Source organism: Anas acuta, chromosome 3 (assembly GCF_963932015.1).
Source record: "Anas acuta chromosome 3, bAnaAcu1.1, whole genome shotgun sequence".
NCBI classification, from domain to species: domain Eukaryota; kingdom Metazoa; phylum Chordata; class Aves; order Anseriformes; family Anatidae; genus Anas; species Anas acuta.
The window spans coordinates 51,856,610-51,884,516 of record NC_088981.1 but is presented as its reverse complement, the minus strand read 5'-3'; the positions used below and the strand labels follow the sequence as shown (position 1 = coordinate 51,884,516).

Genomic DNA, 27,907 nt, shown 5'->3' with positions numbered 1-27,907 from the left:
TCCAAAGAAAACCTATTAGTAGAAAATTCCAACCTGTGTTGAGAATTACACTCTGGTAATGACAGCAAAGAATAAAGACAAGTTTATTTCAGTTACAATTTTCTGCAGTCTGAGTTTTTTCTTTCAGAAAGACAGAGCAAAAGTAGTTTTCCAGTCTCAAGGAGCTTACCTAATTACAATCTCATTTCTAATTGTGAACATCTGCAAACATACATAGTTGAATCAAAAGATCAAGGGATAAAATAAGTAATTGCAAGCCTGTTGATGCCTAAACAATTAAAAAACAAAGCAGCCATACAAGCAATTTACAGAATGAAAAGTAGTAAAATTCAAAGCATTAAAATTCTGAACAATCTTCCTTAAACCCTCTCTTGAATGGAGAATATTTAAAGTAACTAGCTTCAGCAAGGTCAGCATGAACTTGAAACAGTACCTGGAAGCTTGGGCACTATGACATGTAAAGGTGGTAGCCCAACTAGAGGCAAAACCCCAAAATCCTGATGGCTTCATGCAGGGGGATAAAACAGTTCTGTTCCTATAAGATGGAATGAACGGAGCTGTAACAGCTCATGGTTTTCTTCAGCTCCTCAGTGCCCATGACTGTTCTGTCACTCTGAATCATATGAAGGTTTTGGTACGCAGCTTGTAGGGTTAAAAAAAAAAAAAAAAAAAAGTGTCCAACACTGACATAACTGCATTTGAAAACAAGAACTACAGAAATTCCTGTTCAAATAAAACAGAAGATGTAATGCAGATTTATCTAGCATATGCTGCATCAGTGTGACTGACTTAGACACAAGAGATGCAGCAGACATAAAGCGGACCACTTATGGGCTGATGTAGAAAGTGGGAGCAGAGACTCTTAAACTATCTGAGACCTAAGCAAAAGAGTTCATACAGCACAGTGCTGTGCTTGCAGCTACCCACTCACACCTGGTTGGAGTACACACACACTCACCTGCTGGCACTCTGCCTGAGATTAGAGAAGATGGAAGAGTATACAGACCACTGCATAAGATGCCAGTGAGGCCTCCTGAGAACTAATGTATTCAATATTAGGTCAGCTGTATTGACATCAAAAGCTGTAACTGGCAGGGAAAATTACTTCTGTCTTTTAAACATAGAAAGAAAGACACTATTTTATCAGTAAAGGCTAAAAAGCTGTATTTAACACTGGAAAACAAAGTCAGGGAGATGTGATTGCATTAAAGAGACGTGTATGAAAGAGGCAAAACAAGACAGTGTAAGATCTTCTAGCTAATAATATATATTAATACATACTCTCATTCTACTGATCTCTCTCCAAAGATGTAATTAATTCACATGAAGTGAAAAATAGCAGAGAGTAACACAAGAAGAGCTATTGCAGCTCAGACCAACGGTTTATGTATTCCAACAGCCAGCATCTGACAGTAGGCAGTAACAACCATCTCAAAAAGGTTATAAGAGCCAAGGAGGCATAAATTACTTTCTCAGAATACTCTCCCACCTCAAAATAATTGCAGCTCAGAGACTTTCAGGTGTAGAAATGGCCTTTTCTATTTTACAGCATTCAGTGATTTCTTCTTCCATTTTTATGTGCAATTACTTTTTTAACCATAATTTCCAGAATCTACAGTATCTCATGGTCATAGTTCCATTTTAATTGCCCAGAGAAGTGTATCTTCCTGTTTGTTTTGAATGTACTTCATTTTTAATTTTCAATTTTAACTTCATTTAATGAAACCTTGTTTTATTAGAAAAGAGAGCCATCAATTATTCTTTAGCTTCTCTCTTCTTAGCGCTCATAGTTCTCACGTCACTGCCCAGATGTCTTGTCTCAAATCTGAAGAGTCCAAGTCCTTTTAGTCTTTCTTTATAGAGAAATCACTGTATATTTGTTTTCATATTTGTTGCCCTTCTCTGAATTTCTTTCAGTTTTACCACATTTTTCAGGGATGTCAGAATTTGTGTTGAAGAAGTAGACACACCATGGATTCCGGCAGTGACAAAATAACATTTTATTATCTCCCAATAATTTATAATCTATTTTTCTTACTGCCGTTGACCTGAATTTGTTCAAGAACTATCATACTCCAATATCTCATTCGAGAGTAATTACGATAAACTGAGCCCATTATTTTGCAATTGCTTTGTTTCTATAAAACTGTTCAGTCCTTCCTTTATGTATCATATTATATCTATCTACTCATATAAACTGACTCCTTCAAAAAGTTCTAGTTATATATATGTATTTAATCATGCACTGTAGATATATTTTTTTCATATTTCTCAAGATTTCAACTATGCACATAGAAGGTTTGTTGGTCTGTCATTTCATCAAATAATATTTTTAAGAAAGCAGATGCTAGTCAAATCAGTCACTAGTTATGGTCCCAAGACTGGTTTAGAACTTATGATTCAACACTCCAAATTGATTGAGGACTTCAAATTCAATTTTCTAGATCTATGAATTGCTTCCTATAGTTCTCTTTCCTGAAGAAAAATAAACAATAAAACACATCACCACAACTGCAGCAGATTTAGAAAAGACACAATAGGTTCACATTCTCAAAGTGCTATAGCTTTTTGTTATGGTTTTAAATAAACACAAATTTAATTGCTCATTTACCTAACTTATATGGTTATAAACAGCAAAAATTGAAATCTTTGCTTTCATTTAATGCAATAGATTAAAACAGACTAAGAAAGATCATTTTTCTCTTGTTATTTTGCATGTATGACACCACAAAAATATGTCACACAGAAGCATGCCACACCCTATTTAAAAGCCATTATTGTGGCTTTGCATATGAGATTACAATAATATTGATGTTTATCTCCAGCACCAGCTTTCATCTTAACATCTAAATGGAAAAGAAAAGAAAAAAAAAAGAATGCAGAACATTTCTTTTTGTACTGAGTTGTACATTTTTGGCTTTAGGAATGGCTGCTCAAATTTAAACTGATGAGCAAATTTATTTTGATTTACATTAATTTTTAACATATATGGGCTTCCAATACTTCTAAAGTATCCAACCACATTTGCTTGTCCATTTGTATGCTAGAATCATGTCAAACAGGTGCTTGGAAGTTTGACAATATTGTTTCAGAAGCTCTGCAGAGGTCTTGCCACAAAATACCAGCAGAAGAGATGGCATGAAGCCTTCTCTTTCCACAGAGCCATCTGAAGACTTGTGAAATTTTAACAATCTTTGAGGAACCAACACCACTCATTTCTGTCTTTCATTGTTCCTACACATGTCGCTGCTCCTAAAGCAATTTCTCACTGGAAAGGAAACTGTTCATGTTAAAACTGAGATCTTTCCTCACCACATTTCACACAGACCACAGCCACCTCATCACACAGCTTTATTGCCCACCAGCCATGTTACACAGCCCCATCAATTATCTCGGCTGCGGCTAAAGAGATAGAATCTCTTGGCTTTCATCACCTCTCTCTAAAACTCTGGTGTGCTTCCCTGAAGGACCATATACAAGGCAAGAGGTAGGCAGCTGCACCAAAGGTGTTACAGAAAAGGATTCTCTCTTGATTCAGTCAAATGTTGCAAAGTTTTTCACAGAGGAGGCTATTCACGAGGCAAGCCTCTATAGCTGTGCCTTAGTTCATTATCAAAATTATTGTGATATTAAAGTTATTAAAATGTATCATTTCAATTGTGCACACTGCGTGCTATATTTTCAAAATCTCAAATTTGTTATTTTCATAGACACAATGTAAAAGAAGTAACTCATTTGAAAACTGTTTTCATAGATGATATGATATCTTTGCACCTAAAAGACACCTAAAAGTGCATCTGTGTTTTCCCTAAATTGGTGACAAAAAAATTCACTGAGTTCTGTGGAGTTAAGATCCCACAGTTTGTAGAACAAAAGAAAATAAATTCAATGACACTTTTAGGAACAATAACATTGTTATGCTTACTGTAAAATATTTTTTTTTTCCTCAGCTTTAAAAATACCTGGAAGTTTAAAATACAGCAAGTTCAGTCAGGGATTAATGGAAATGTGAAATGAAGACTTGCTACAGGAAAAACAAATAACTTAGAGGAAAAAAAGACACAAGATTTCACTTCTAATTAAATGAGTAGAGTAGTTCAGTTAGAAGGGACCTTCAAAGATCCAACTTCCTGACTACTGCAGTGCTAACCAAAAGTTAAAGCAGTTTATTGAGCATTTTATCTTGTTTTATTTTACTGAGTGCATTATCCAGATACCTTTTGAGAACTGATGATCTTGGGGCATTAAGAGAAATACTGCATAAAGATTCATAAAGAGAAATGCTATGCCATGAGAAGGTGGGTACAGACCTGAAAGCTCATGAAACAGCTGAGGCTCCTTCCAGAGAGCTCACACATATTTTACAGTGATAGTCACACAGCGTCCAGAGCCTTGCCTGTATTTTGCAGTATAGCTTTCCATACACAGAACAGCAGGGATTACCGTTTATTTTTGGTCAAAATTCACTAATACTGACAGAACCATTTTCTAAAGGGCTTTCACGAGATTTTATGTGAAACAAACATATTGTTTTATATAGTAGTAGCATTAGCTGTTAGCATGGAGATAGATGCAACCCTCGTATCAGGAAGCTGAGAGGATATATGGCAAGATGTACTTCTGCTTCTGTGTGCTTACATACTCACCAGCCACTAGCCACTTTCACAGCACAGACAACAGTTATTCAGCCTAATATAGCAGATTCCTATATAACTGCTGTCCTTCACTAACATCTATCCCTCTACAATACCTGCCACAACCACAAGCCCACCTCCTCCCTTTTCTTTCTTGCTATGGCCATATGCTAACTGAGGCACTTGTAATCCATCCAGAGGAAACTCTGGGCTTTTTGGCTTGAATGTTTTTAATAACAAGAATGTAATTAATAACAAGAGTGCAGCATTTAAGTTAAATAATTGGAGAGAGCCTTCAGACCAGAGAAGGATGTTTACTTATCCTTATATTTACTTTTAACTTACACCATCATTATTAACTCCGGCACTTCAGTGAGCAGCAGGGTCTCAATTTATTAAGTCAATTACATAACCACCACCACTCCAAAGGAAAAAAAAAAAATAGAAAATCAGGTTATATTAACAGGAATAGTAAGTTATAAAAGAGAATGCCAGTATTTTTCACATGAATTCTTACACCACCTGTGTCTTCATCTACCACTGCTATACCACAAGAACTTCAAACTAGATTGCTCTTATCTCCTACCTTGTTTTATGATTCAACCTGAAAATATTTGAGATGTCTGCTGAAACCTATCTATAAAATTAATTTACTTAACAACTTATAACAAGCAAAAATAAATAAATAAAAACACCCAGGTTCTAAATGAGAAAGTCATTATCTATTGGGAAAATCAAAAACTAAAATAATTTGGTCACATCTCCTACAATCAAAGTATTTGAGTATATTAAAAATGTATGAGTGTTTATGGTTTACTCAATTTCTCAGTTTCCTTAAATTATAATAGCTTATTTTTAATTAACTATGTTTTCATACAATCGATTTTAAAATTTTATATTGCATACTACTTAGATTTAATTAATAACAATTTAATACATTAATAATGAATTAAAACTTCATTTTCATTATCAATTTTGCATCAACAGTACATACAGATACATTTGAATTAATTAAAGTTAGTTGATAATATTCTAAATATGTTTTTTGAAGACACTGCTTAGTGCATATCTTTGCAAAACATATGTTTAAATTAAGACTTGAGAGGAATCACAAATATTTCCAGGTTGACTCATCAGAGGAAATGAGAAACAGGAACAAGCCAGTTTACCAATTCTTGTGGCTTGTGAGTGTCAAAGCTATATGAAAGGCAAATTCATTTGAAAGAATACATGCACCTTCTATACCTTAAATAAATACTGTGTAGATATTTAATAAATATTAGAAAGGGACTTGGTTAGAGACTTTTTTTTTTTTTTAGAGACTGCCAGACTTCCTCAAAGACTGTCATAATACTGTAATTAATGATGATCATAATAAATAATCATTGTCTGGGCACACAGAAAGAATGAACAGATATTCTAATTTTCAGTCTAGAAATTTGGGCAGCATTTAAAAATTACTTTCTATGAAACACAAATGTGATATCCAGCACTGTCAGAAAAAACATTTATGTTGTGTTTACAGAATTCCAGGAGCACCTTCTCACAATATTCAGTCGGGAATGTGGGAAGTTCAGGATTCTGAAACAAAACTAATACATTAGGAAAAAAAAAAAAAAGTTGGTTACCTACTGCTAATTAAATTATATATTATATTAGTTTCTCTTGTTTGCTGTTCTATAATTGTAATGCACCGAGGCTGACAGTGGAATTAGTAAAATTATTGTTTGCTTGCTTATGTTGCTCCAGTGGAAACCATCTGACTTCAACAAATCCTGGAGCATCAAATTTACTAAAGAACATTCTGAATAACTCTCACATATTAACTTTTTATCATGCTAATAGTCTGAATGCAACCAATCTGGTTTGCATTTTCTTCATCAAGAATTTCTGAGTCTATAATCTGTTTATTTGGCCATGAGATAGCTGCCTCTTCATGGGGCATGAGGAAAGACCCTAAGGCATCAAGAGACACCACGCAGAAAAATCCCAAGGAGCAAGAGCGAAGAACCACCTGACAAGAAAAACTGGAAATGGTTCAGAGAGGAGGCGTGAATAGGGCTGAGACTGAGGCTTGTCAGAGAAGACTGACAGAACCACTGAACAGAAAGGTTGTGTTCTGTCCTCTATGTAATTAAGAAGCTTTTTTGAGAGACAAAACTGGGGCAAAGTGGCCACCATCTTGTAATACAAAACTTAGCCAAGCTATTGGCTAGCACAGAAACACTTCTTTATTACCTGTGACAGTTTTACTTGCTTTTCTCCTTCACAAGTGAACATGAAACAATGCACAACTCTATTCACACGCTTATTTCATCTGTGCAAAGTCAAACCTACTTTATACAACTGAGGATGCCCTTCCTGTAGCTTAAGACATTCATCAGAGGAACAAGGGATACTATATATCCTGCTTTAGATACGCAGATTAAAAACATTCTTTGTGTTTTTATTTATTTTTTCAATACTGCATTTCTTAATACACTTTTGTGAACACAAAACCTTCTCAGGAGATTTATTCAATATCTGCAAAATTAAGCAGTTAAACTGAAACAACACTGGAGGAATCTGCAACCTCTAAATTAGCCATGATGGCACACACTTCATTTGAAAGGCAATGTTGATAATTTAGCAAGACGTTTCTGTAAAATGGGCTAAATAAATTATGCATTTGGCATACATGCAATAACAACAAGAAAATATTTTTCAGCTAAGTGCTTCAACTTTTGAAATATTTTGGCACTTAGAGCAAACTTGCAAAACAAATCATAAATGAAGACTCATCTCAGTTTAGAATGTCTCCTGATTCTGGCTTACCTGGCAAGTGCACCACCCTCTCTCCTGTTATGCTTGAAGAACAGGGACAAAAAGTTCTCAGAAAGGCCTGGTTAAGTTTTCAGTCCAGGTTCACTCTCTTTCCAATTTGAGTCTTAGGAAATTTTACACAGGTCATTAAGAAGCATTTTCAGCAGTAAGTAAAATTTATGACCCTTGTGGTACTTTACATTCATTTTCCCCACAACAAATTCTTTCTTCTTAAAAGCATGCTGTCAGCTCTCTCATCTGCTAAGTATTTTGCCTACAACAAAATCAGAACACTTTATCCTTTAAAGTATGTGATTGTGATAATTCAGGGAAAAAGTAATGCTGGAGGGGTGGAGAAAACATTAACGTATACTAACTTTGAAAAATACAACCTTGGGCAAGTAAGTTATGTTAAAATTTCTACAAATTCAGTTACACGTAACTCAGCTACATATTTGGCAGTTTCATTTTCTTACTTTCTTTAGTTCTGACCATCAGCTTTAAGCACACTTCCCTAGTACCTGCAAGAAATTTTCATAATGGTTTTAGTAAACTGCTTCCTTTTTGCAGTTATCACTCAAAGTACAAAGTAATAAAGCAAACTGCTGCAGTAACTGACTTTGTTCTTTCTTTGCAATATATTAAACCCTTACTGCAAGCTCTCTTGGAGTACTTAAATCCTTAAATCATCTTTTTCTTTCCAAATTGTACCTAGGTGAATTTGGTGAATACTTGACTTACAACTTCACCTACAATTCTCAATTCACCATTATTCCTGCTGCACTTTTTCCCTCTACAGGTTCTCCTCAGTAAAGTTGTACTTTTCTGCAAGAGACAACCTACTGCCTACAACATTTTGGGTATGAGTCAGCTGAGTTCTTATGAAATACAGGTTTATTATGCAGTGAAACAAGATAATCTAGTGTGTCTAAAAGCCAAGACATTTTATTTCCAGACCTTCAGAGAAAAAGAAAGAACAAAATAAGATTCTACTAATTCCTTTCAATCTCATTAGAATTTTTGAAGAATCTTAGTAACAGAATCATCAGAAAGTTTGCAACATCACATATTATTTAAACAAGCATTTTTTCCATTGTTCCATTCTTGTGCCTCAGTTATATTCACAGTTATACATTTACAATGCTTTAGAAAAACTTCTGCTTAATTACATGTTTTTGCAAGCAGCAAAGTCTACAATATGAAGGGAGCAAAAATACCAATTTGCAATCACCATAAGAAGACATCAAATCTAAATCGGTTCTATCAAATCTAAATCGGTTCTATCTTGCACAGTTATTGTTTAATTATATAATAATTTCCATATATTTTAAGATTTCAAGAAGCTGAGAATAACCTTAGAATAACCTTTTGTTTTTTTACTAAAGACCCTCATCAGTGAACGTCTTTCAAAAGTACTTTTTCTCATGCAACTCCTATCCAAAATTGATTTGAAATTTTGAGAAATTCAAATTAAAAATGAAAACTAGAAAAACATATGCATGACTCATTTATGTACCTTACTAAGTTTTTCCATGTCTTGATAGTATCCTGCTGCCTTTTTCTGCTCTTTGGTTGCTTCTGAAACAAGCCTCATGATAGTTTCTCTGCTAGCCTTGGACTCCATCTCATGGCCATCGATAGCTTCTTGAAGAGCAGCAACCTGAACCTTTAGTGCCAGATTTTCTTTACAAATTTCACAGACCTAGAGAGATAATTCAAATAGTGGAAACATTTTTAAACACTTAAAAATGATGTTTATTCATCCCAGTATACAGCTCCTAATCATCCTAATACAGACATGGTGTTTCCAAGACCCCTAGGCTAGATTTATAATTGCATTCTATTGCTCCTTTCTAAACAAGTAGAAAGGCAATTAAAATGAGAACCATATTCCCACCAGAAACCCACATCTTAGTGAAATGTGGTTCAGATTTACTCCCACACAATCTCTATGATCTACTAAAGAGGTGGAGAGCTACTGGCACTTCTGAGTATCTGCAGTTGACATAAAGCAGGTCTCAAAATGAAAACAGATCATATAACTATCTTCATGTGAAAAGCAGACTGTTTTGGTTGGGCCCGTTAAGATTTATGCCTCTCATTTGGAACGACAAACTGAAAGTTGCATTTTATGCTTGAAACTTTTTAGGCAAAGGAATATTTGAGTTAGTAACAGCTATTTCATGAGCATATTCAAGAGCAGGGCCAAATACCTGGTGGACTGCTGTGATGAACAGCCAGCACCTTGAAAAAATATCCTGTTTTGTTACATTATGTTGTTTCCAAGCAGGGAGTAGATAAGTGTGGTAGCTTCAAAGACTGCATTAGGAAAAAAATGTACCCTGACTGGTAGCTAAGTTTTCCTAATGCACACAATTTTCAGTGCACTCTAGATTTCCCAACTAGATCTATTAATTGTTAGGAAGAGGGAAAAAAAAAAAAAAAAAAGAGCAAATGTATACTTTTAAAAAATAAATAACTGTATATTTGCTTAATTTAAAGCATGTAAGAGATACGGTTTAATGCAAGTATTTTTGCCTCCAATGACAACTAGCCAAGTTTTGTTACATGTATCTGTTGCAATTTGAATATGCTTGTAATATTATGAGGGCAAGGACTGTAAGAGAACTGTGGAACTGTGACACCTACTTAGATCATCTTATTTTATTAAGGTTTCCTTATAGCCAGGATAGTTACAGTATGAATATAACAAAAGAGAAATTCCCAAAATTCTGAGTGTGCTCCCAAGTGAAGAAAAGTGGGGATACAGAAGACTAGACACTATATAATTATAATGCATAAAATTAGGATAAAGTGCCCTTCAGCAGCCTCTAAAAAGGTTGAAAGAGTACACAAACAATTTTCCTTTCCTAAGTGGATGCTTTGCATTCAATACTCCAGGAAAATTCTGAGGGGAGATAATAAATTTTGATGCTTGAGATTCGAATACACCCTATAGTGATTCACAGCATTTTATTACACAGTAAAGTTACACAGGGCACAGTTTAGGTTGTTTTACCAAGTGCCTTTTCAGATATTTCTACTTAATGGTACATCAGCTTGAGATAAGTATTAAATACAAGTGGTAGAATTTACATGTCATCTTGTGATCCCATTGCTAATGTTTTCAGGAAAGCTTTGAACCATATCAAGGTTGTACTTGGAAACTATAGGCCGATAAAATATGTATGTAAATAAGACTGAGTTCACTAAAGTCAATTAGTGTTCAACACCTTTGAAAATCTGGCCAATATGAAAAACCTGTCTTAAATGATACCACTCTGAAAATCATTATTTAATACAAAGATTCCTCTCTTTATAATTTTATTTTTTATATAAACAAATATTCTTCTGCTTATTTTCTACATAGAAGGATGAATTCATTTTCTTTGTCAAACCAGTTTTTTGGGGGGTTGTTTGTTTTGTTTTCATGAATTAAGCTAAATTTGTCACTCCTGCAGATATTCCTAAAACACAGTAAAAGGTTTTAATAAGCCTTGTCCAAGAAAACCCTTGCTCACACATAATCACCTTTGACATTAAGTGTTCCTGTGGTTTCTCTTTCTCTCTGATGTCTGTGTCCAGGAATTCAGAAAGCTGTGAAAGGAGCTCTTCATACTTTCTGCTGATATTAGAAGCTTGTGTCTTGCTTTCTTCACACTCGTTCAAATATTTACTAATTCAACATAACAGACAATCAAAAAAAAAAAAAAAAAAAAAAAACACAACAGTGTAAATGTTCTCTGAAACTGAATTCTAGGCAAAAGATATTATCCCAAGATGATTGCTAGCTTCTGCATACTAGAAAATTAATTTTGAAAGTTACATATGCAATGTAGCTCTCTCTACATATCGTGCAATATATATGACTTTTGTTAGTCACCTCATGTGTGAACACTTATTCATCTGTGCTTTTCATGAGCACTTTAAAGAATCTTCTACAATCCCAACCACAAGAACTAGGTAGCATCAATGAGCACTGTCCTCAGGATATTCAAAATGGATGTTGCACTTAAAAGCTTAGGAAAAATAAGGGGGAAGAATGACCAAATTACATTAAAAATATATTAGAGCACTTATCATCCCTCTCTAATTAAACCCACAGGTTTAATTTAATTTAATTTAATTTAATTTTAATTTAAAAGACAGGGGAAATAGAAGCCCCTCCTGACTGATGGAAGCATAGGGCATCCAGAGTGCTTGTGAGAGGAAGTTCACAGGCAAAAGTGGAAGGGAGAGGAGAGACACTATTTTGCTGCATATACACACTCTTCTGCAGTGTAACACAGCCTATGAACATAGGGCATAGAGGTAAAGAGGAAAAAGAAAAGTGCAGACTGGATTCCGGTTAAAGGCATCCATACAAAAAAAAAAAAAAAATACAAGGGATTACCACAATATTATGTAAAAAAGGCAGCTTTTTGTCATCAGTTTCATATCTTTCAAAAGGTGCCTACCACACTGATAGGCATCTTGTGTGAAACACCCATCAGTCCTACTGCTAAAGGTAGCAACATTAACAGCAGGTAGCAGTTCATAAGTGTTCCCTGTAAGAATGAACAAATAGCAGAGTGGCCTAAATATGTTTACACCCTTCCCATTGCCAGGAACAAAGCCATGTCTGGGAAACATGCATTGCTATAGATTGCACAGATAGCAAATATGTAGATCTAACCTTGCTCACGATGCCCTAACACCGAGCATCACTCCTGGAAAACTACAAAGAGAGTGACTAACAAAAATAATCCCCCAAACAGAGTCAATATAGTCAAAGCAACTATTAATTTAATTCAAACATCAACTCCAAAACTGCTTTGGAGTATCTTGTCAGAAGGAGGAGCAGTCTATACTCATGGCACTCCAGTCTCAGTACACCTGTCAACTGATGCTGCAGAAAGGAACTGCTAACAAGCTGTCCATAGCACTTGCTAATCCCAACAGCATGCAGAGATCAGATATAATGTTACCACACAGCACAGAAACAGCATTGACAATTTTCAATTCGGATTCATTCTCCGATCAAACCCAAGAAAAAATTACTCAATGGTAAAAATACACTCAGTGCAAGAGACAAATCTATTGAGCTTCCAGATGAGAAAGTACTTTCTAAAGCAAGGTCTTCACAAAGATTTGAATGCTGGAATCAAATGAGATGTGAGGTATCACCAAACATCTGTCTAGGACAACTAGTTTATCGAAACTGTTAAATACTTGTTTATGAGTGCACAGCATTGTTCAAAGTTTTCAAGGTGGGTGTGCGAGCCATTTCTGGGCTCATTCTTCTCCATTTCTGATTTCTCCCTCTCTAGGAGGCACAGAGCATAATCACTTTCATAAAAGCAGCATGAGACACCTATAGAAAATGCACAGTGGTGCAAAGGGAGTCCATTAAATGGCTATAGATTGCTGTAAAGTAGTCCAGGAAAACTTCAAGATAGAACCTTAGGAGAGAGGAAAGCACGGTTGTTGTCAGTGCTTCAAAGGGGAAGACAGGAGAACAAAGAGGAATGGAAAACATTAATTACTGCTCTGCACAGGATGCAGAGAACTCTGTGTAATACTGCACAGCACCCACTGTGAACCAGGAGAGCTTTGCTTTCTGCAAAGCACACTCTGGCCCTCAGAAAACAAGCACCTCACAGCTTTCTCACCTCCAGGCAACTGGCATTCTCCTCCATTACCCCAGCAAAACTAAGCTGTGAGATGGTTACTAAATTGCTGTCCTGAGGAGGGATACATCAGAAGTGAAAAGGTATGAAACTCCAGAAGTGCCAGACGTGTACACATATATATTAGAATATTGTATTAGGTTACTGATCATGCAAATTATCCTATTCTATGGCTCGGAACATAAGGTGCATCACCCACAGAACCAGGACTGCTGCTAAAAATAAACAACTGGAAGAACAAAGCATACACTTGACAACCCAACGAATAACCTAATTACCTTCAGTACAGCCATAAAGGTGTCAGCACTTAGATAATAGGCATTCAGGTACAAAAAGTGGAACACAGCTCTTTCACAGTTTTGCTAGCTCTTCAGAACTAATGAGCAAAGAGAAGGGAAGAAAAAAAATGTTCTTCTCATCTCAGGTTCTAAAAATACCTTGGCAATAGACACGTTGAGTAGAAAAGTGCCATTTTTAATAGGGGAGATATGTGTCTTGGAAACCAATCACAGAATGTATTAAATATTTTTGACTGTATCCCTTAGTATACAATGCAAATGCGCATTTTGTACCTACTGGCTTGCTCTTCCTTTTTATCAGTGGTTTGCAATTAAAATCTTGAATATCTAATTATGAACAGCCATGTTCTACTGAGGTGGTCAGACTAAGCAAGTTCACTACTGAGTCAACACATTGATTAGTATTAAGGGGCACATGTAACCACCAGCTGAGGAAGAGAAAAAGCTTTGAAAGCATATACTGCAGATTCATAATCAGTTTAATCCAACATGGTTGTTGCTTCCAGAACAGCGGGTTCGCTTCCCTTTATCCCTTTCCTTTTGCCAACCGTCTAGTGGTACAGCCAGGTACACAGCTAACTGGTTCTGGGATTGTCAGAGCTGCAAATTGAGCTTTTTATTTTGTGCACTTTTCTCTTGGAGCAGATCCCTGGTCCCTGACCACCATGCAGCAGTACAAATGGAAGTACTGACACACGTAACATGAGCAAAACAGAGCAGCCAGCTAAAGGACAGGACCACAGTGGGAGTAACAGCACAGATTTATACCACATAAAACTTACCATATCCCTGTAACAATAGCCTAACTCTGATGCACGGTATTTTGGCAGATTTCTTGTAGTGACTGAAGCAAGCAGGATAGGAGGCCCTTACTCCTTTTTTTTTTTTTTTTTTTTTTCAAAAGTAGCATTTTAAAGAATCTTAACAACCATTATCTCAGAGACTGTGATGTTTTCTATGTTGCTAGGATGCGTAATACACTTTTTGGCTTTATTATCCCTTGCTTATATTGGGATTGTATCTAAAAACCTTGTTAATCAACATTAGCACTCCCCAGGCAGGTTCTTTTAGCAATTCAGCTCATAACAGACAAGTGCACTGCAATGGATTTCTCCAGATACTAAAATAACTTAATTATCCACTTCTAACTGACGGGGCCTGAAAGAGCTGTGCAAAATACTGATTTGAGAATTACAGATATCTGGTAACACTTGTCTTGCTTTTAACTAGACAATATCAAGACAGACACAGATATTAGCCTTGTAATGGTGAAAAATCCATTACAAAAGAATCATAGAATGGCTCGGGTTCGAAGGGACCTCAAATATCATCTAACTCCAACCCCCCTGCTATAGGCAGGGATGCCACCCACTAGATCGGGTTGGCTGAGACCCCACCCAGCCTGGCCTTGAACAGCTCCAGGGATGGAACATCCACAACTTCTCTGGCAACCTGTTCTTGTGTCTCAGCACCCTTACAGTGAATAATTTCCTCATAATGTCTAGTATAAATCTTTTTTTTATTTTAAATAAATAAATCTCTTTATATCCTTTTTTTTTTTTTTTAATAAATCTCTTATTTTAAGATTATTTCCCCTTGTCCTATCTTTATCTACCTGAGTAAAGAGTCACTCTCGGTCTTTTTTATAAGACCCCTTTAAGTGTTGAAAAGCCACAATGAGGTTTCCCCGGAGCCTTCTCTTCTGCAGGCTGAACATCCCCACTTCTCTCAGCCTTTCTTCATAGGAGAGGTGCTCCAGCCCCTTGATCATCTTTGTAGCCCCCCACTGAACCTGCTCTAACAGCTCCACGTCTATGTTGTGCTGCGGGCCCCAGACCTGGATACAGTATTCCAGGTGGAGCCTCACGAGGGCAGAGTAGAGGGAAAAAACTCACCTCCCTTTCCTGCTGGCCACTCCTCTATTGTTGCAGCCCAGGATGCAGTTGGACTTCTGGATTGCAAGCACACACTGCTGGCTCATGTCTCACCTTCTGTCTACCAGAATCCCCCAAGTCCTTCTTTGCAGGACTGCTCTCAATGAGCTCTCCCAGCCCATACTCATGTCCAGGATTTCCCTGACCCAGATGCAGCACCTTGCAATTGGACTTGTTGAACCTCATGCAATTCACATGGGCCCACTTCTCCAGTCTGTCTGTGCCCCTTTGGATGACATCCCTTCCTTCTGTTGTACCAACAGCATCACTCAGCTTGATGTCATCTGCAAACTTGCTGAGGGTGCCCTCAATCCCATCATCTATTTCACTGATGAAGATATTGAAAAGCACTGGTCCCAGGACAGACCTCTGAGGGACACCGCCTGTCATCAGTCTCCACCTGGACATAGATCACTACTCTCCAAGTGCAGCCACTAAGCCAATTCCTCTTTTTTTTTTTTTTTTTTTTTTTGCAGGAGGGGAGAGTGTAAATATTGTGGTTTCACCAAGCTGACTCATTATAGTGATTTCTTCTCCAAAGGACACAACTCTTAAAACCCCGTTTATGGTCTAACAACTCGAACCAAAATACAAATTTCAATACTTTCCACACACTCAGGTACAATTTTTTTACAAAACGTAACTGCAGATCTGAATTCTGTTGTAAATTCTGCCCACCAACTTATTTTTCTGTTGACAACTGCAGCTTCCTGTCATCAAAAATTGCTTCTCATCTCACATGAATCTTACTTAAGTTTGGCATTTTGCTCATGAAGTTTCTCCTTCAGCTCACAGTTTTCTTTGGATGCTGCCTGTGCTGTCAGCTCAGCCTGTTTTTTAGAAGTGGCAAGCATACTGGACTCTTCCTCTGTCTCTCGAACTCGGGCTTGCAAAGACAGGAGAAGAGATGCCTGTCTAGCATTGTTTTCCTTGTAGTGTTCAGCTTCAGCCTTCAGCTCTTGAAAAGAGGCTTCCTTAGAGACCATTCTGGACCTGAGTTCTAGAAGCTATAAACAGAAAAGGAGAAAATTAATTAAAAAGGAAAGATAATTTTGTGCAGACTGAAATGTTTGCCTGCATTAAAAGTTCAATAACATGACAAGAAGCACAGTCTTGTGAAAAGACAGTCTTCTATCACTATGAAACTGAGTGGAGGGAGACAATTTTATATTACTAAAAGAAAATAATAGGAAAAAGAAAAACTTTTTTTTATGTAATACAACTTAATATAAACTCTCTGCCTGGAAGACAAATCTGCTCAGAAATACAGAATTAGGAAATACCCACGTTACTTCTCACACACAACCTTAACTCACTCCCCCCCCCCTTATGCAGCTGCCTTACAATAGAGTTATTAATACCACCATTCCCTCTTTTTCTTTTTTGCCTGCCTTCTCCCTGTTCCCAATTCTGGTGCACAATTCCACAAATAACGTATAGCTGTGGGGAGATGTAATGGCAAAGTATCCTGTTTTATGAGAGTGGAACTTTTTGATGATTTGTAGCATATTCAGAGGCAAAGAAGTTTCTGGAGATTTGTGCTTTAAGGTAACCTCTTTCCAGCTTATGCAAACAGTTATTTTTTGGTCAGATGATTCAATGAAATGTAGCTGGATTTACACAGAAACAGCAAGAGAGCCTTCTAAGGAGGAGGAGGAAGGAGATTACTGCCAAATGTTAAGAACCTGATCCAGAGATGTTAGAGCCTCACAACAGTTCATGGAGTTCGTTCATTTTTCTTTACCTTCCCCTCTTTCTTTTTGCTGAAGTACCGTTTCCCATTGAATTATTTATGCTACAGACTTCTACAAAAGATTAAGCTTCAGGCAGATGCACTAGGCACACACAAAACTTCAGTTCAACTATTTTACTTGTTAAAAGCAACATATAATTTAAAGCAAAACTTTTACTATTAGAAGTGCTAAGGATTGATTTCAGCTTCCCTGACAATTCCAGCTATAAGCAGCAGGGCTTTTAACTTGTGGCAAACATCATTGAATATTTAAGACATCAAGCTGCAATACAGGAGGTCAGAAAATTCATGGTTCTACCAAGAGCTTCTGTTGTGACCAAACCTAAGATGCTCAGAGTGAAATTCCAGGAGGAAATTCCAGGAGGAAAAGCCACTGTCTTTGGAGCTGACATAAACCAGCTCTGATTTCAAGAAAAGCTGCTCCATCTTTTCCCAGTCTCATAGGCTTCATGTCCATACTCTGCCCTCTTCTTTGCACTAGCAGAAATACTCCTATGGCAATGAGGTGAAATAGATCAGGAAACTGATCCGGCTCAAAAAACAACCCAGAAGGAAAGGCTTTATGCTTCAGGTGGATCTGTTCCACAGTCCAGCACACCATAAGACAGACATTTGTGCCAAGGCAAGGGATAGGACAGTGTGGGAAAGGAAACAAGCTGCTGAAGGAACAACACAATTGCTTTGTTTGGCAGTTAAACCAATTTATGGTAGCTTAAAGTGTTCATAACCTTAAAATTTTCTCTGTGGTTCAACTCCCCATCTGAAAAATGTGATATTTTTTCCTCTGTCTATTGCCTTTGTGGTCAGTTCCAACAGCAGAAAAAAAACAAGAATAATCCCATATTATGAATTTTAAGAGTGCTCAGCATAACTGGGCTCTGACCTCAGCTGGGTCATGAAGGTCTTTATTAAGAAGAGCATGAACAGCTGCTTTCTTGACTATTCTTTTGTTTTGCAAGAACAGTGCTGAAAGATTCTATAAATCAGTCGGTCATGCTGGCAATAAAGCCATTCGAGATTTCCAGTAAAAAAAATCTGTCCATGAGAACATGGAATTCTGTACTACTTTGCAAAAAAAAGAAAATTAGAGTACTGATCCTAGATAGCAATTAACTGTAAAGGATCTCTGCAGTAATTTCAGGATCAACTGATCAAAGTCACACTCAGCTGATAGACACTCATCCCTGCAGTTCTGACTGGATACTTAATAAACAATTCATTCTTCTATAATATTACATGTTCTTCCTCTTCCCATGTTCAGCCATCTACAGTGAAATAAATTTTATTTCATTGACTCTTTTTTAAGGTTCAGAAGCTATGCAAGTGTCTCTCAAAGCACTTTACAGAGTGCAAGAGAAATACATATTTGTAATGTGTACAGACATTTGAAGAACTAGTTGGATGAATGTTTGCATCTCTATGAAATGTTATGTATACTTATCTATGTATACTTATGTATTTTATGTATACTTATATCTGTGTATACTTATGAATATATACACCTAAATCTGTGGAAATAAACATGAACCTTTGCATTTCTCTTAGAGGCAAATATCGACTCTGTTTTGAAACTGACCACCACCTGCATTGCTGCATTGTATCAAATCAACCTTATTTGGTCCTACGTTAACAAAAATTAAGCATGAAAACACAGAAACTCTGAAAATTATCCTGTAATAAATTCTCTCTCCTGAAAACTTCCATCCACACAACAGAGACAGCAGAAGAGGATGGATATAGGTTCTCCAGTTAAAATCAACCTCACTAGCTCAAACACAACTTCACTGGTGATGCAAGCAATGCAAATTTTCAGTCATAACTCAATAAATTGGAGAAATGGGTGAGGATGGGCAGTTATCTCTGAAGTTAATAGCAACAACAACAGGACATCTGTCAGAACTTTTATACAACCACAATTTCTAAATATTAACTTTCAGATTTAATTACAAAATATTGCATTTACTATTGCATGATGATGATAAAAAGCTAGAGTGGTTCGAATCTTGGAAATATAAACTCATGGTTCTTGAGCACAGAATCAAGCAGAGTAAAAATCACATCAGAGTGCTAAAAAGAAATTAAAAAAAAAAAAAAAGAATATTATAAGAACCAAAAAGTTTGTAATAAACTCAAGAATTTTTAGACTTTCTGCAAACTTTCTATTCTCAGCAGAAAGATACTGTAGAAAATCTTCAAATGTCGAGAAGTATTTGGAGGTATTTTAAAATATACCTCTGATTGAGCACAATCATACTTCACTGAAAGTGCTGCAAGTTCGCTTTGAGCAGTCTCTGCTGCAGCTCGATAGCAGTTCATCTGCTCTCTGGTGACAGGAATATCCAAAAGAAAGTGATCGTGAGACTCCTGGGGAGACAATGTGAAAACAAAGCCATTAGACATCACAATTTAAAACATTTTTGCTTCAGAGCCTTTTTGTTTCTTTCAGCTACTAAAGGGACTCTGTTCCAAGCATGTTGTTTCCAGAGTAACTCACTCTTATTGTAATGTAAGGTAAACAGTCATTTCTCTATCAGTCACCACTTTCACCTGCAATTTAAGCCATCAACATCAGTACTAGAGTATGTCAGGAAAGCAACACACTTGTTAGAGAAAGGCCTTTCTATTCTTAACATGAGCCAATGCCCATGGCCTCTAGAAAGGGGTAGGCTAATGTTAAGCTGCTTTGTGTATCTATATTTCAATTCAGCAGTATGGGGGGGGGGGGAAGTAATGAGAGATTAAAAATTTCAAGTACAACTGAAAATCACAACTACGGAGTTATTTGATTCTTCTGCATGCTGCTTCTAGTCAGTGTTGTTCTCATCTCTCAGCACTTCCCACCACACAACAGACTGCTGCCAACACACTCACAAATTGTGAAGGCGTAACTCTGAATCCTCAGTGTTTATGAGGGTATCTTGCAACTTTCAAGACAGAATTTGCAGTTGTATTACATAAAGACAGAATAATTTAACTCATAAATAAGGAGGAAGAAAATAAAGGTAGATCATATGAATCTCCATAAAGGGCTAACCTGCTCCTCCTTCCATTAACAGTGGCCATTAGCAGATTCAGCATAAGTATGCAAGATATTCCCCCTCAGCAATTTCATAGCCTCCAATTATTTTCAGTTCAGGTTATTCCCTGCAGTTTCCATGAATTTAGGAACACTCAAAAGGCCCCTGTCTACAAACCTCTCCACTCACTCCTTCAGCCCATGTCAACTTTCATCCAAAATGTTTTCTTGGCAATGATCTACTTAAGTGTCTCTTATACAAAGAACAACTTTGTTTTTCAGACTGCAGTTACTCCGAATGCCCCCATAATTTTACATTGAAAGAGTGGGGAAAAAACAATGGCTATCAATCTTCTCTGTGCCACATGTGATTCTGCAGCTTTCTATCACATCTCACCTCCACTGTCTTTCTACCAGGTTGAAGAGTCCACCCCTACTCAGGCCTCCATCTGTTTCTCAAAGTCAGTTTTAGGCTTGCCCAGCTGTGCTTTTACTTTTAATCAGCCATGGCTACAGGTCCTTTTGAGTTCTTACTATGAATTTTGGGCATAATTTCAGCTTTTTGAATGATACTTTCTTGTCCCCGGCAATCACCGTTACTATACTGACTTTCTTTCATCCTTTTTCAAACCCCACTAATAGATGGCAAGTACTGGCTTTGTGCTTCCAGCACAGTCTCCTTCAGACCACTTTCAAGACTACAATTCTTTAATTGTGCCTTTTTGACTCTTTTCAATACGCTTTCTCATTTTTGTACATTTCTTCTACAGTAGAGCACAAATGCAGTGGATTTCTTGGTCTTTGTTATTTAAATCTTTCAATATGAAAATTGAGACCTGAGGTCTTGCTAGGAGTTCCATTAGACAGAGCATTTTTTCAGTCGACCACAAGTATAAAATGATGTAATTTAGCATCTTCAGAATTGAAGTCTATTTAGGTGATACTAGGAACACACATGTTAGAGGACAGAACAAGAGAATTTTATTCTATCAGCTCCCACACAGGACTAAAACAAAACTGCAATACTAATGCTTTTAGGTACGTGTCACAAAATGCAAATCTCCACCAGTTCATGCCTGCCCTCGAAACTAGGTATTCCAGTGGTGACAGGCAAGGTGTTGTCTTCACTCCATGCCATTCCTGATGGCCAGCAAAGGGGGTGCCAGCCTGCAACATGCTATTTTCAAGCAACACACGGAGGCAGATTTACAGCTAAAATTATTTTTGAAAGCCATTCATGATTTTTTAATGAGCTACAGTGCCATTCTATGTAATTAAGTAGTACTAACTCCATGTAGAAAGAAGCAATTTGTATAGGCTTGTTGTACTTGAAAATTAAAACTCATTCTCCGTAGTACCATTATTTAGATGCAAAGGTTATTCCTGAACAATTATCTGGAAAGAAAATATTTTTCTGTAATAAAATATATTTCCATTCTAAATAGAATATTACCCTCCTGTAACAAGCTGGTAAGTACTGGTAAGATCCATGGATTAAAATATTCATTTGAATAGAAAAGCTTGAAAATTTTCTGTGGCAGGCCACTAGAAGAAGTAGCACTGATGAACACTGAGGAGCAATAGAAAAGCCTGTAGGGATTTCATTCATAGTGTAGCCACACACATTGAAAGGCGGGTGCAGCTAACATAAACTAGACGGATCTGATTCATCAGTTGTCTCTGGATCCTATTAACATAGGTTTTATATATTTTTATAGTTTGGTCAGTGCGTGGTGGCACATGCATTTACACACATAAAATGCCCTATTTTTTTTATTTGATTGCCAGTCTATTAAAAAAAAAAATTAAAAAAAAAAAAAAAAGGTTGTAAGGACTAGGAAACTAGCAATCTGGAACAATTCACATTCAATCAATTAAAAAAGAAATTAAACAGTGCCTCTCTTCAGCAGACTGTATAACTGGATGTGTAACGCTTACTAACACAACTGGGAGCAGAAATAGTTTTTTGCCTTCTCTCACCTTTTGGACATACCTAGGCTTTTAGAGTTAAAAAGAGAAACCCACATCAAAAGTGAGCAGCATACACCATTAGCTCTTTGCGTGAACTGTTTTCTCACATATTTATCTCGTTCCCATTCTTGTACATTCATCTGTCTCCACGAGTGGATGACAAAGTGAATCACAAGCCATCTTTAAGGCTGACTGAGCCAAAGGTCCCAGAAAGAGAACACTTAGCTTTCTGTTCCTTTCCCTGCCTTTTTTTTTTTTTCTTTTTTGTGTGTGTTTGTTTGTTTTGTTTTTTACCTTGTTTTACCTCATTCCCCTGAAATGAGGGGAATGAAGGAGGAGCAAAAACCTACACAGCAACCTTGGAAGAGCTGAGTTTCCTGATGATCACAGTTGCACAACCTATATGATCAAAAGGAAATAAGCAGGTGGAGAACAAGTAGCTCCCACCTGTCTTTTAACTGACCAAAATCCATTCTCTGAAACAACATTTTCAGAAAATGCCAGAAGCACACATTCTGCTGACATAAACTTACAAGCTTCCTATGCAGTGTGCAACTATGTTCATAACCGACTGCTACAAGATACACAAAAAGAGAAGGCCAGATGGTTACTATAAGCAGCAACTGGAACTATCTGAGTAATAGAGTATGTATATAGCTGAAAACTACACACACTAAAACTGAAAGCATAAAAACTTGCATTTAGAGCTTACAGCTTATTAAAACATAACAGAACCCCCTGTCCACTCAACACTGCACTTTCGACACAGCTTTCTCAATAAGATAAACACATGTAAATGAAATATCCTCCTAATTAAAAAAAAAAAAAAAAACATCATGTTTGCTTTCCTTCAGTCCTCAAGTGCCACAGCAGTCTTAAGTGAGAGCTTACACACCACAGCTAGTAAAAGCTACTTCAACTTCAGAGCCTCCTATGGGGTTGCAGGGCTGAACCTAAGAACTCCCTGCCAGCGGCTTCCTCTTTTTGAGCACAAAGGGTGTGTCTCAGATGCCTTTCCTTTGGCTACATGTTGCATGGAGACAGTCATCTGATGGTTTGATAAGAAAGTTCCAAGTTCTTTAAGGTTTCCTTAAGCCAGAAACCACGATGTTAAAGGAGCATCCAGAGTTTACAGGAGGTTAATAGAGACTCTTGCACATATTATTTTGTAGTTAAAGTGTGACATATAGCCCTTCTACTTCATTCTACATTGGCACTGGTTTCCAGGCTGAGATAAATTAGAAGTTCAGCTCCTGTCCAGTCTAAATAGGAAAAAAAAAAAAAAAAAAAAAAAAAAAAAGAACATTTTTCTAAACAGGTGAATATGTAGTAAAATAACCCTCTATCAAGAAACACATACAGAAATCCCTGAGGAATAAGGCAAAACTACTAGTTTGGACTGTGGCAGAAGGTAAATTAGTTTGGATTAGTTTTTATAATATCGTCAACTCTTTAATCTTTCTTCAGTTCCCTAGTAGAGACTGGATTACATCCATCAAGCTTAATCACATTCATCTTCTCAAAGACACTCAGCAGTGCTCCTTCACAGAGGAGTTGCCACTCTCATCAAGCCAGACTGATACACACAGCACAGCTCATGGTCATGTACAGCAAAGCACAGCCTCGGAGATAAAAGGGCTGCCAATTTTCTCAATGCTTTATCATCATTCTGAGGGAGTAAGGCAAGGCATGGGCCATCGTTTTGCTACTTTGTCTTCTTTTTGCTTTATTCCACTTGTTTCATAGTGTACAACCACATGGAATTCTTTGAGGTAGAGAGCTTTGTTTCATCCTGTGGTACAGCATGGCTCCAAAACTAAAGCCACTGCTAGCAAATAGTAACACTGTTTACATTATTTGTATGCTATTATATTTATATTACTGTATTGGTGTACATTTTCTTTTTCTTCCATAAACAAAGACAACTGCTTCTGACTCTACAGAAAGAGGGAATACGTCTCAAAACTGATGAAATAATAAAATTACAGATCACAGCTGAAGAAGGACCTTGTTCCTCAGCAATAATCAATGTAAGAAAGCCCTTTACAGATGGAATTGATAAAACCCACATCTGTTTTACAAAGGTAGATTTTAAAATAGCGAGTATTTTAGAGAGGTAAAGATATACATTCAGAATGATTTAAAAGAGGTTTAAAATAAGCCAGGTGCTAAAGTCAATAGGAATTACCGTTCACACATTTATGGTTTTAATGAGATTTATAGAAGCAGTTCTCACGTGCCTTAGCAAATACGAAATCACTGTGACACCACACTAGGAAAGCTGCTATAATTATCACATTCGGGGGAGAAGGGGAGGGAGCGTACATGTCTTACTATTTAAGTAAATAACTTTCCACGTTTTGCCAGCAGCTATTCACAAGTCTGGTCATTAGTCATTCATATAGCAACTCCATTAACTGGGCATGACTCTACTACACGGGTAAGATTTACAACGTACCTGTGGGGATTTCATCACTCCCTGGAAAAAATCAGATTTGTAATGTCTTATGAGTACTACATAGTTTATACTGATTACAGTTAAGTGAATAAAATGAATAATGTGCTAAAAGAATAAGAGGCAGTACACAGGAGAAACCTTCATATATTACAATTCAATGAGCAGTCTGGGGTTTAAGTGTTTCACCCATTCACATTATGAAATTTGTATCCCTTCCCATTTAGCAGCTATTTACCACCAAATAAGCTTTCATTTCACTTCCAATGCCAAACAGAAGATAAATCTATATTTACAATATATTAGAGAGTAATATTTACTTAAACCTTTGGCTGCGTTAGCAATAGACATTATTTAGGGGATGAACAACATAAGGACATCATTGTTATTAGGTGTTGTGTTTTGTTTTGTTTTTTTTTGTTTGTTTTTTCATTTTTTACCAGATAACCATTTCCACCATTTTGGAATCTGGCCTGTAATTGGCAAACTTCACTTAATACAGAATTGACAGAACATTAACAATATTCACTAGATTTATACCTTCCCATACACTTCAAAATCCATCAGCTGTTCAAGTCAGTCACTCCCATTCTGCTTTTATCAGCTTTTCCTTTATTAACAATGTCCTTTCCTGCCACACTTCTAATTTCGACCCTGGCAAACACTGCTACCTCTGCTCCCCCCTCTTTCCCAAAAATATATATATTTTTAAATATCTACAAAAATAGAAAGCCCTCAAAAAGTAATCACTAACCACTACACTGAGTGATCTGCAAGTACAGTCTTTCCTTGCCTCTTGGCCATAGCAGATGGACACTACTCAGGGCAGGGATTTAATCTTCCTGTTTCCCAAGCACTTAGGCACATTTGGATTGGCAGACCAAAAATAAATAATGACTCACAAACCTTTGTTGGTTCCATTTTTCCTTTGATTCTAAATGGAAAAAAAAAAAAAATAGTTGAAAACAGTTGATAATACTTTGTATTCTGAAAACAAAAAAAAAAAATCTGAAGCTATTTTTCTTCCTAATGCAACTTTATGCTTACGGGTATATATATGCATAAAAATTGTTCTAATTTCTGAAAATTCAATACATTTTCCCAACACAGCAGCACAGATGATTATTATTTGTTGCAACTAGAATGAAGATGACATCCAATATAAAATACTGAGATGAACATGCAATTGAAAAAATTCAATACAAAATTCAGAATCACAAGGAAATTTTAGTCCCAGGACAATGGAGAACAATAGGAATTCATTCGGCATGTGCTCAACAACCAGAAAAGGGAGCTTAAGCACCATGTTTTGATTGTGACTATTCTAACTACAGTTAGAAATGTAATATTAAAAGTCTGTTGTCATCCAGAACCAGATTATCTTAATGTTCTGACAAAACAATCAAAATATGTTCTAACAAGGCCACTTTTAAAACTTTCTTGTATAAATTGATTTTAAAGGAAAGAAATCTACCTCAGCATTCAGGGGATCATTGAACTTTTATTGTATTTTGCAAAAGAACCTATACTAACAACAACAACAAAAAAAAAGTTTTAGAATATATATGTTTCATAAAACCTGCACAATAAAAAGCTAAATGTCTACAAGTTTCATGAAAATCAGGCAGTTGCCAGTTTTCAGAGTCATTAGTGAATGAAGGGAAAGCAGATAACACTTGGCCAGTGCAGAATTAACTTGGCAACAGCAGCCAGCCAGCCAGCATGCACATAGCTTCAGAATAGCCACAGCAGCTAAACACACCCATGAGTGCGAGAAAGGTGAGGCACTATTACACAAGTCAGATTTTGTTAAATCACATGAAAACAGACCACAACGAACCAGTCTCTTACAGGAAAAAAAAAAAAAAAGTTCATAAATTAACCAGCTTGTATGTATATTTTGGGTAAGCCTACCTTCTTTATCAGTAATACTTTGGACAATTTGCCTGCCATCAGAGATCTCAAAATATTTGCATTAATACTGCTTTATGAATATCAACCTTAAAAGTTGCATGTAATATTAAAGATGTTGGGTTGGGTAGTGGGGGAGTTATATGCCTGTGGAGGGTTTTTTATGCCTTAGCGTAGATCTAGAAACACGCAAAAATAAGTAAAACATTCTCAAAAGCCCAAATAATTAGCAAAGAGATTTTCTAAATTCCTTTCAGGAGGGTATTGCTTAGCCCTACCCCCCTCCCTTTGCAGTAATCATTAAAAAGGTATTACCAAAAGATAAAAATCAGTGTCTGGTGTTGTTTATCTACTGAAGAGGCTTGAGTAATGGGCCCAGATGAAAGTTGCACAACAATCAAAATTTTAATCTTACCCTCTACTACTACAAGCAGAAGTTAAAGCAGCAACATTTTTTCATTTTCCTCTCTGTTAGGAAGAGGTGACTTTGCATCTAAATGTAAACAATAAATTTAGTATGACAAAAGACAGCAGTCTTCTCAAGGCAGAAACAAAAGGATCAGTTACTGTAAATATTATTTGATATGTTGTTCTTTTTTCCACTTCACCCTTTGGCAGCAGGGCTAAATTAAGGAATTTAAATCTCCCAAGACACTTTGTATTATTGATTTTCCAAAATGAATAATGAGGAAGAGCTGATGTGTTTAGTGCCAAAATAATAAAAACAGTAATTGCCAAGACAAGAATTAGGAGTAAAATACAACAAAATTAAGTGCTTAGGCAGGGATTTTTGCAGCTCACTTGTTCTATGGGCTTTACTTCATCATTCTTGAATAGTGTTATATGACTTTTGTAAGAGATTTGTTTAAAAGAAAGATTTGAAAACAGACCACCAAGGAATGCCAACACTCCTGCACTTTTCCTACAACACCTATTGTGTTTTACCTATGTGCAATACAAGCCAGATATTTGTGATATATTTGAATGTGTAGGCATAAACACAGTTAGGACCAGCTCGTGCTCTGGATCGATTTGCCTTTTGTAGCCCACAATTTATAAACACAATTTTCTTGATGTGCTCCTGAGCCTCCGCAGAACTGCTCACAGCCTGCTGACTCCAGGTCAGTGGGACACGGGACAGAGCTGCTGTCAGTTCCCTAACTAAGCTGTGCTAATGAAAACTCTGCAGCCAGGTTAAAACAAGCATGGTTAATATAACAGCAAGCAATCCTGCAACACACAAAACCTCTGTATTTTTTGTTATATAGTGTAATTACACAACTGGCATTCAACTATAAGGGGCATACCAAGCTATTCGCACACTAACAAATAGTTTTCCCTTCAGAAAAAGAAACTGTTACAAATTTTCTGCTCTATCTTCAGCAGAAACGAGCTGGGTTCTTCCAAGCAATCTCCTTGGGTGTCTCCTCTAAATTCACATCAAAGCCAGCGAACCGGTTTCA

The 27,907-nt window shown here is 36.7% G+C and overlaps 1 protein-coding gene across 9 annotated transcripts in view; it reads right to left on the bottom strand.

The window, feature by feature from the left end:
• Positions 1 to 27,907, bottom strand: part of CCDC170 (coiled-coil domain containing 170) — a 45,679-nt gene that overhangs the window by 16,886 nt on the left and 886 nt on the right. For 2 of the 9 annotated variants that reach the window (XM_068677113.1, XM_068677112.1), the window contains exons 2-8: positions 26,860 to 26,937; positions 25,440 to 25,467; positions 24,537 to 24,557; positions 19,324 to 19,455; positions 16,089 to 16,345; positions 10,968 to 11,112; positions 8,953 to 9,138 (exon numbers count right to left, since the gene is read on the bottom strand). In XM_068677113.1, coding sequence (XP_068533214.1) covers positions 8,953 to 9,138; positions 10,968 to 11,112; positions 16,089 to 16,345; positions 19,324 to 19,455; positions 24,537 to 24,557; positions 25,440 to 25,454 — 756 coding nt within the window. In that variant the 5' untranslated portion in view covers positions 25,455 to 25,467; positions 26,860 to 26,937. The remainder of the gene's footprint in view (positions 1 to 8,952; positions 9,139 to 10,967; positions 11,113 to 16,088; positions 16,346 to 19,323; positions 19,456 to 24,536; positions 24,558 to 25,439; positions 25,468 to 26,859; positions 26,938 to 27,907) is intronic. The other 7 variants (XM_068677114.1, XM_068677108.1, XM_068677116.1 and 4 more) reach the window with 4 other exon arrangements.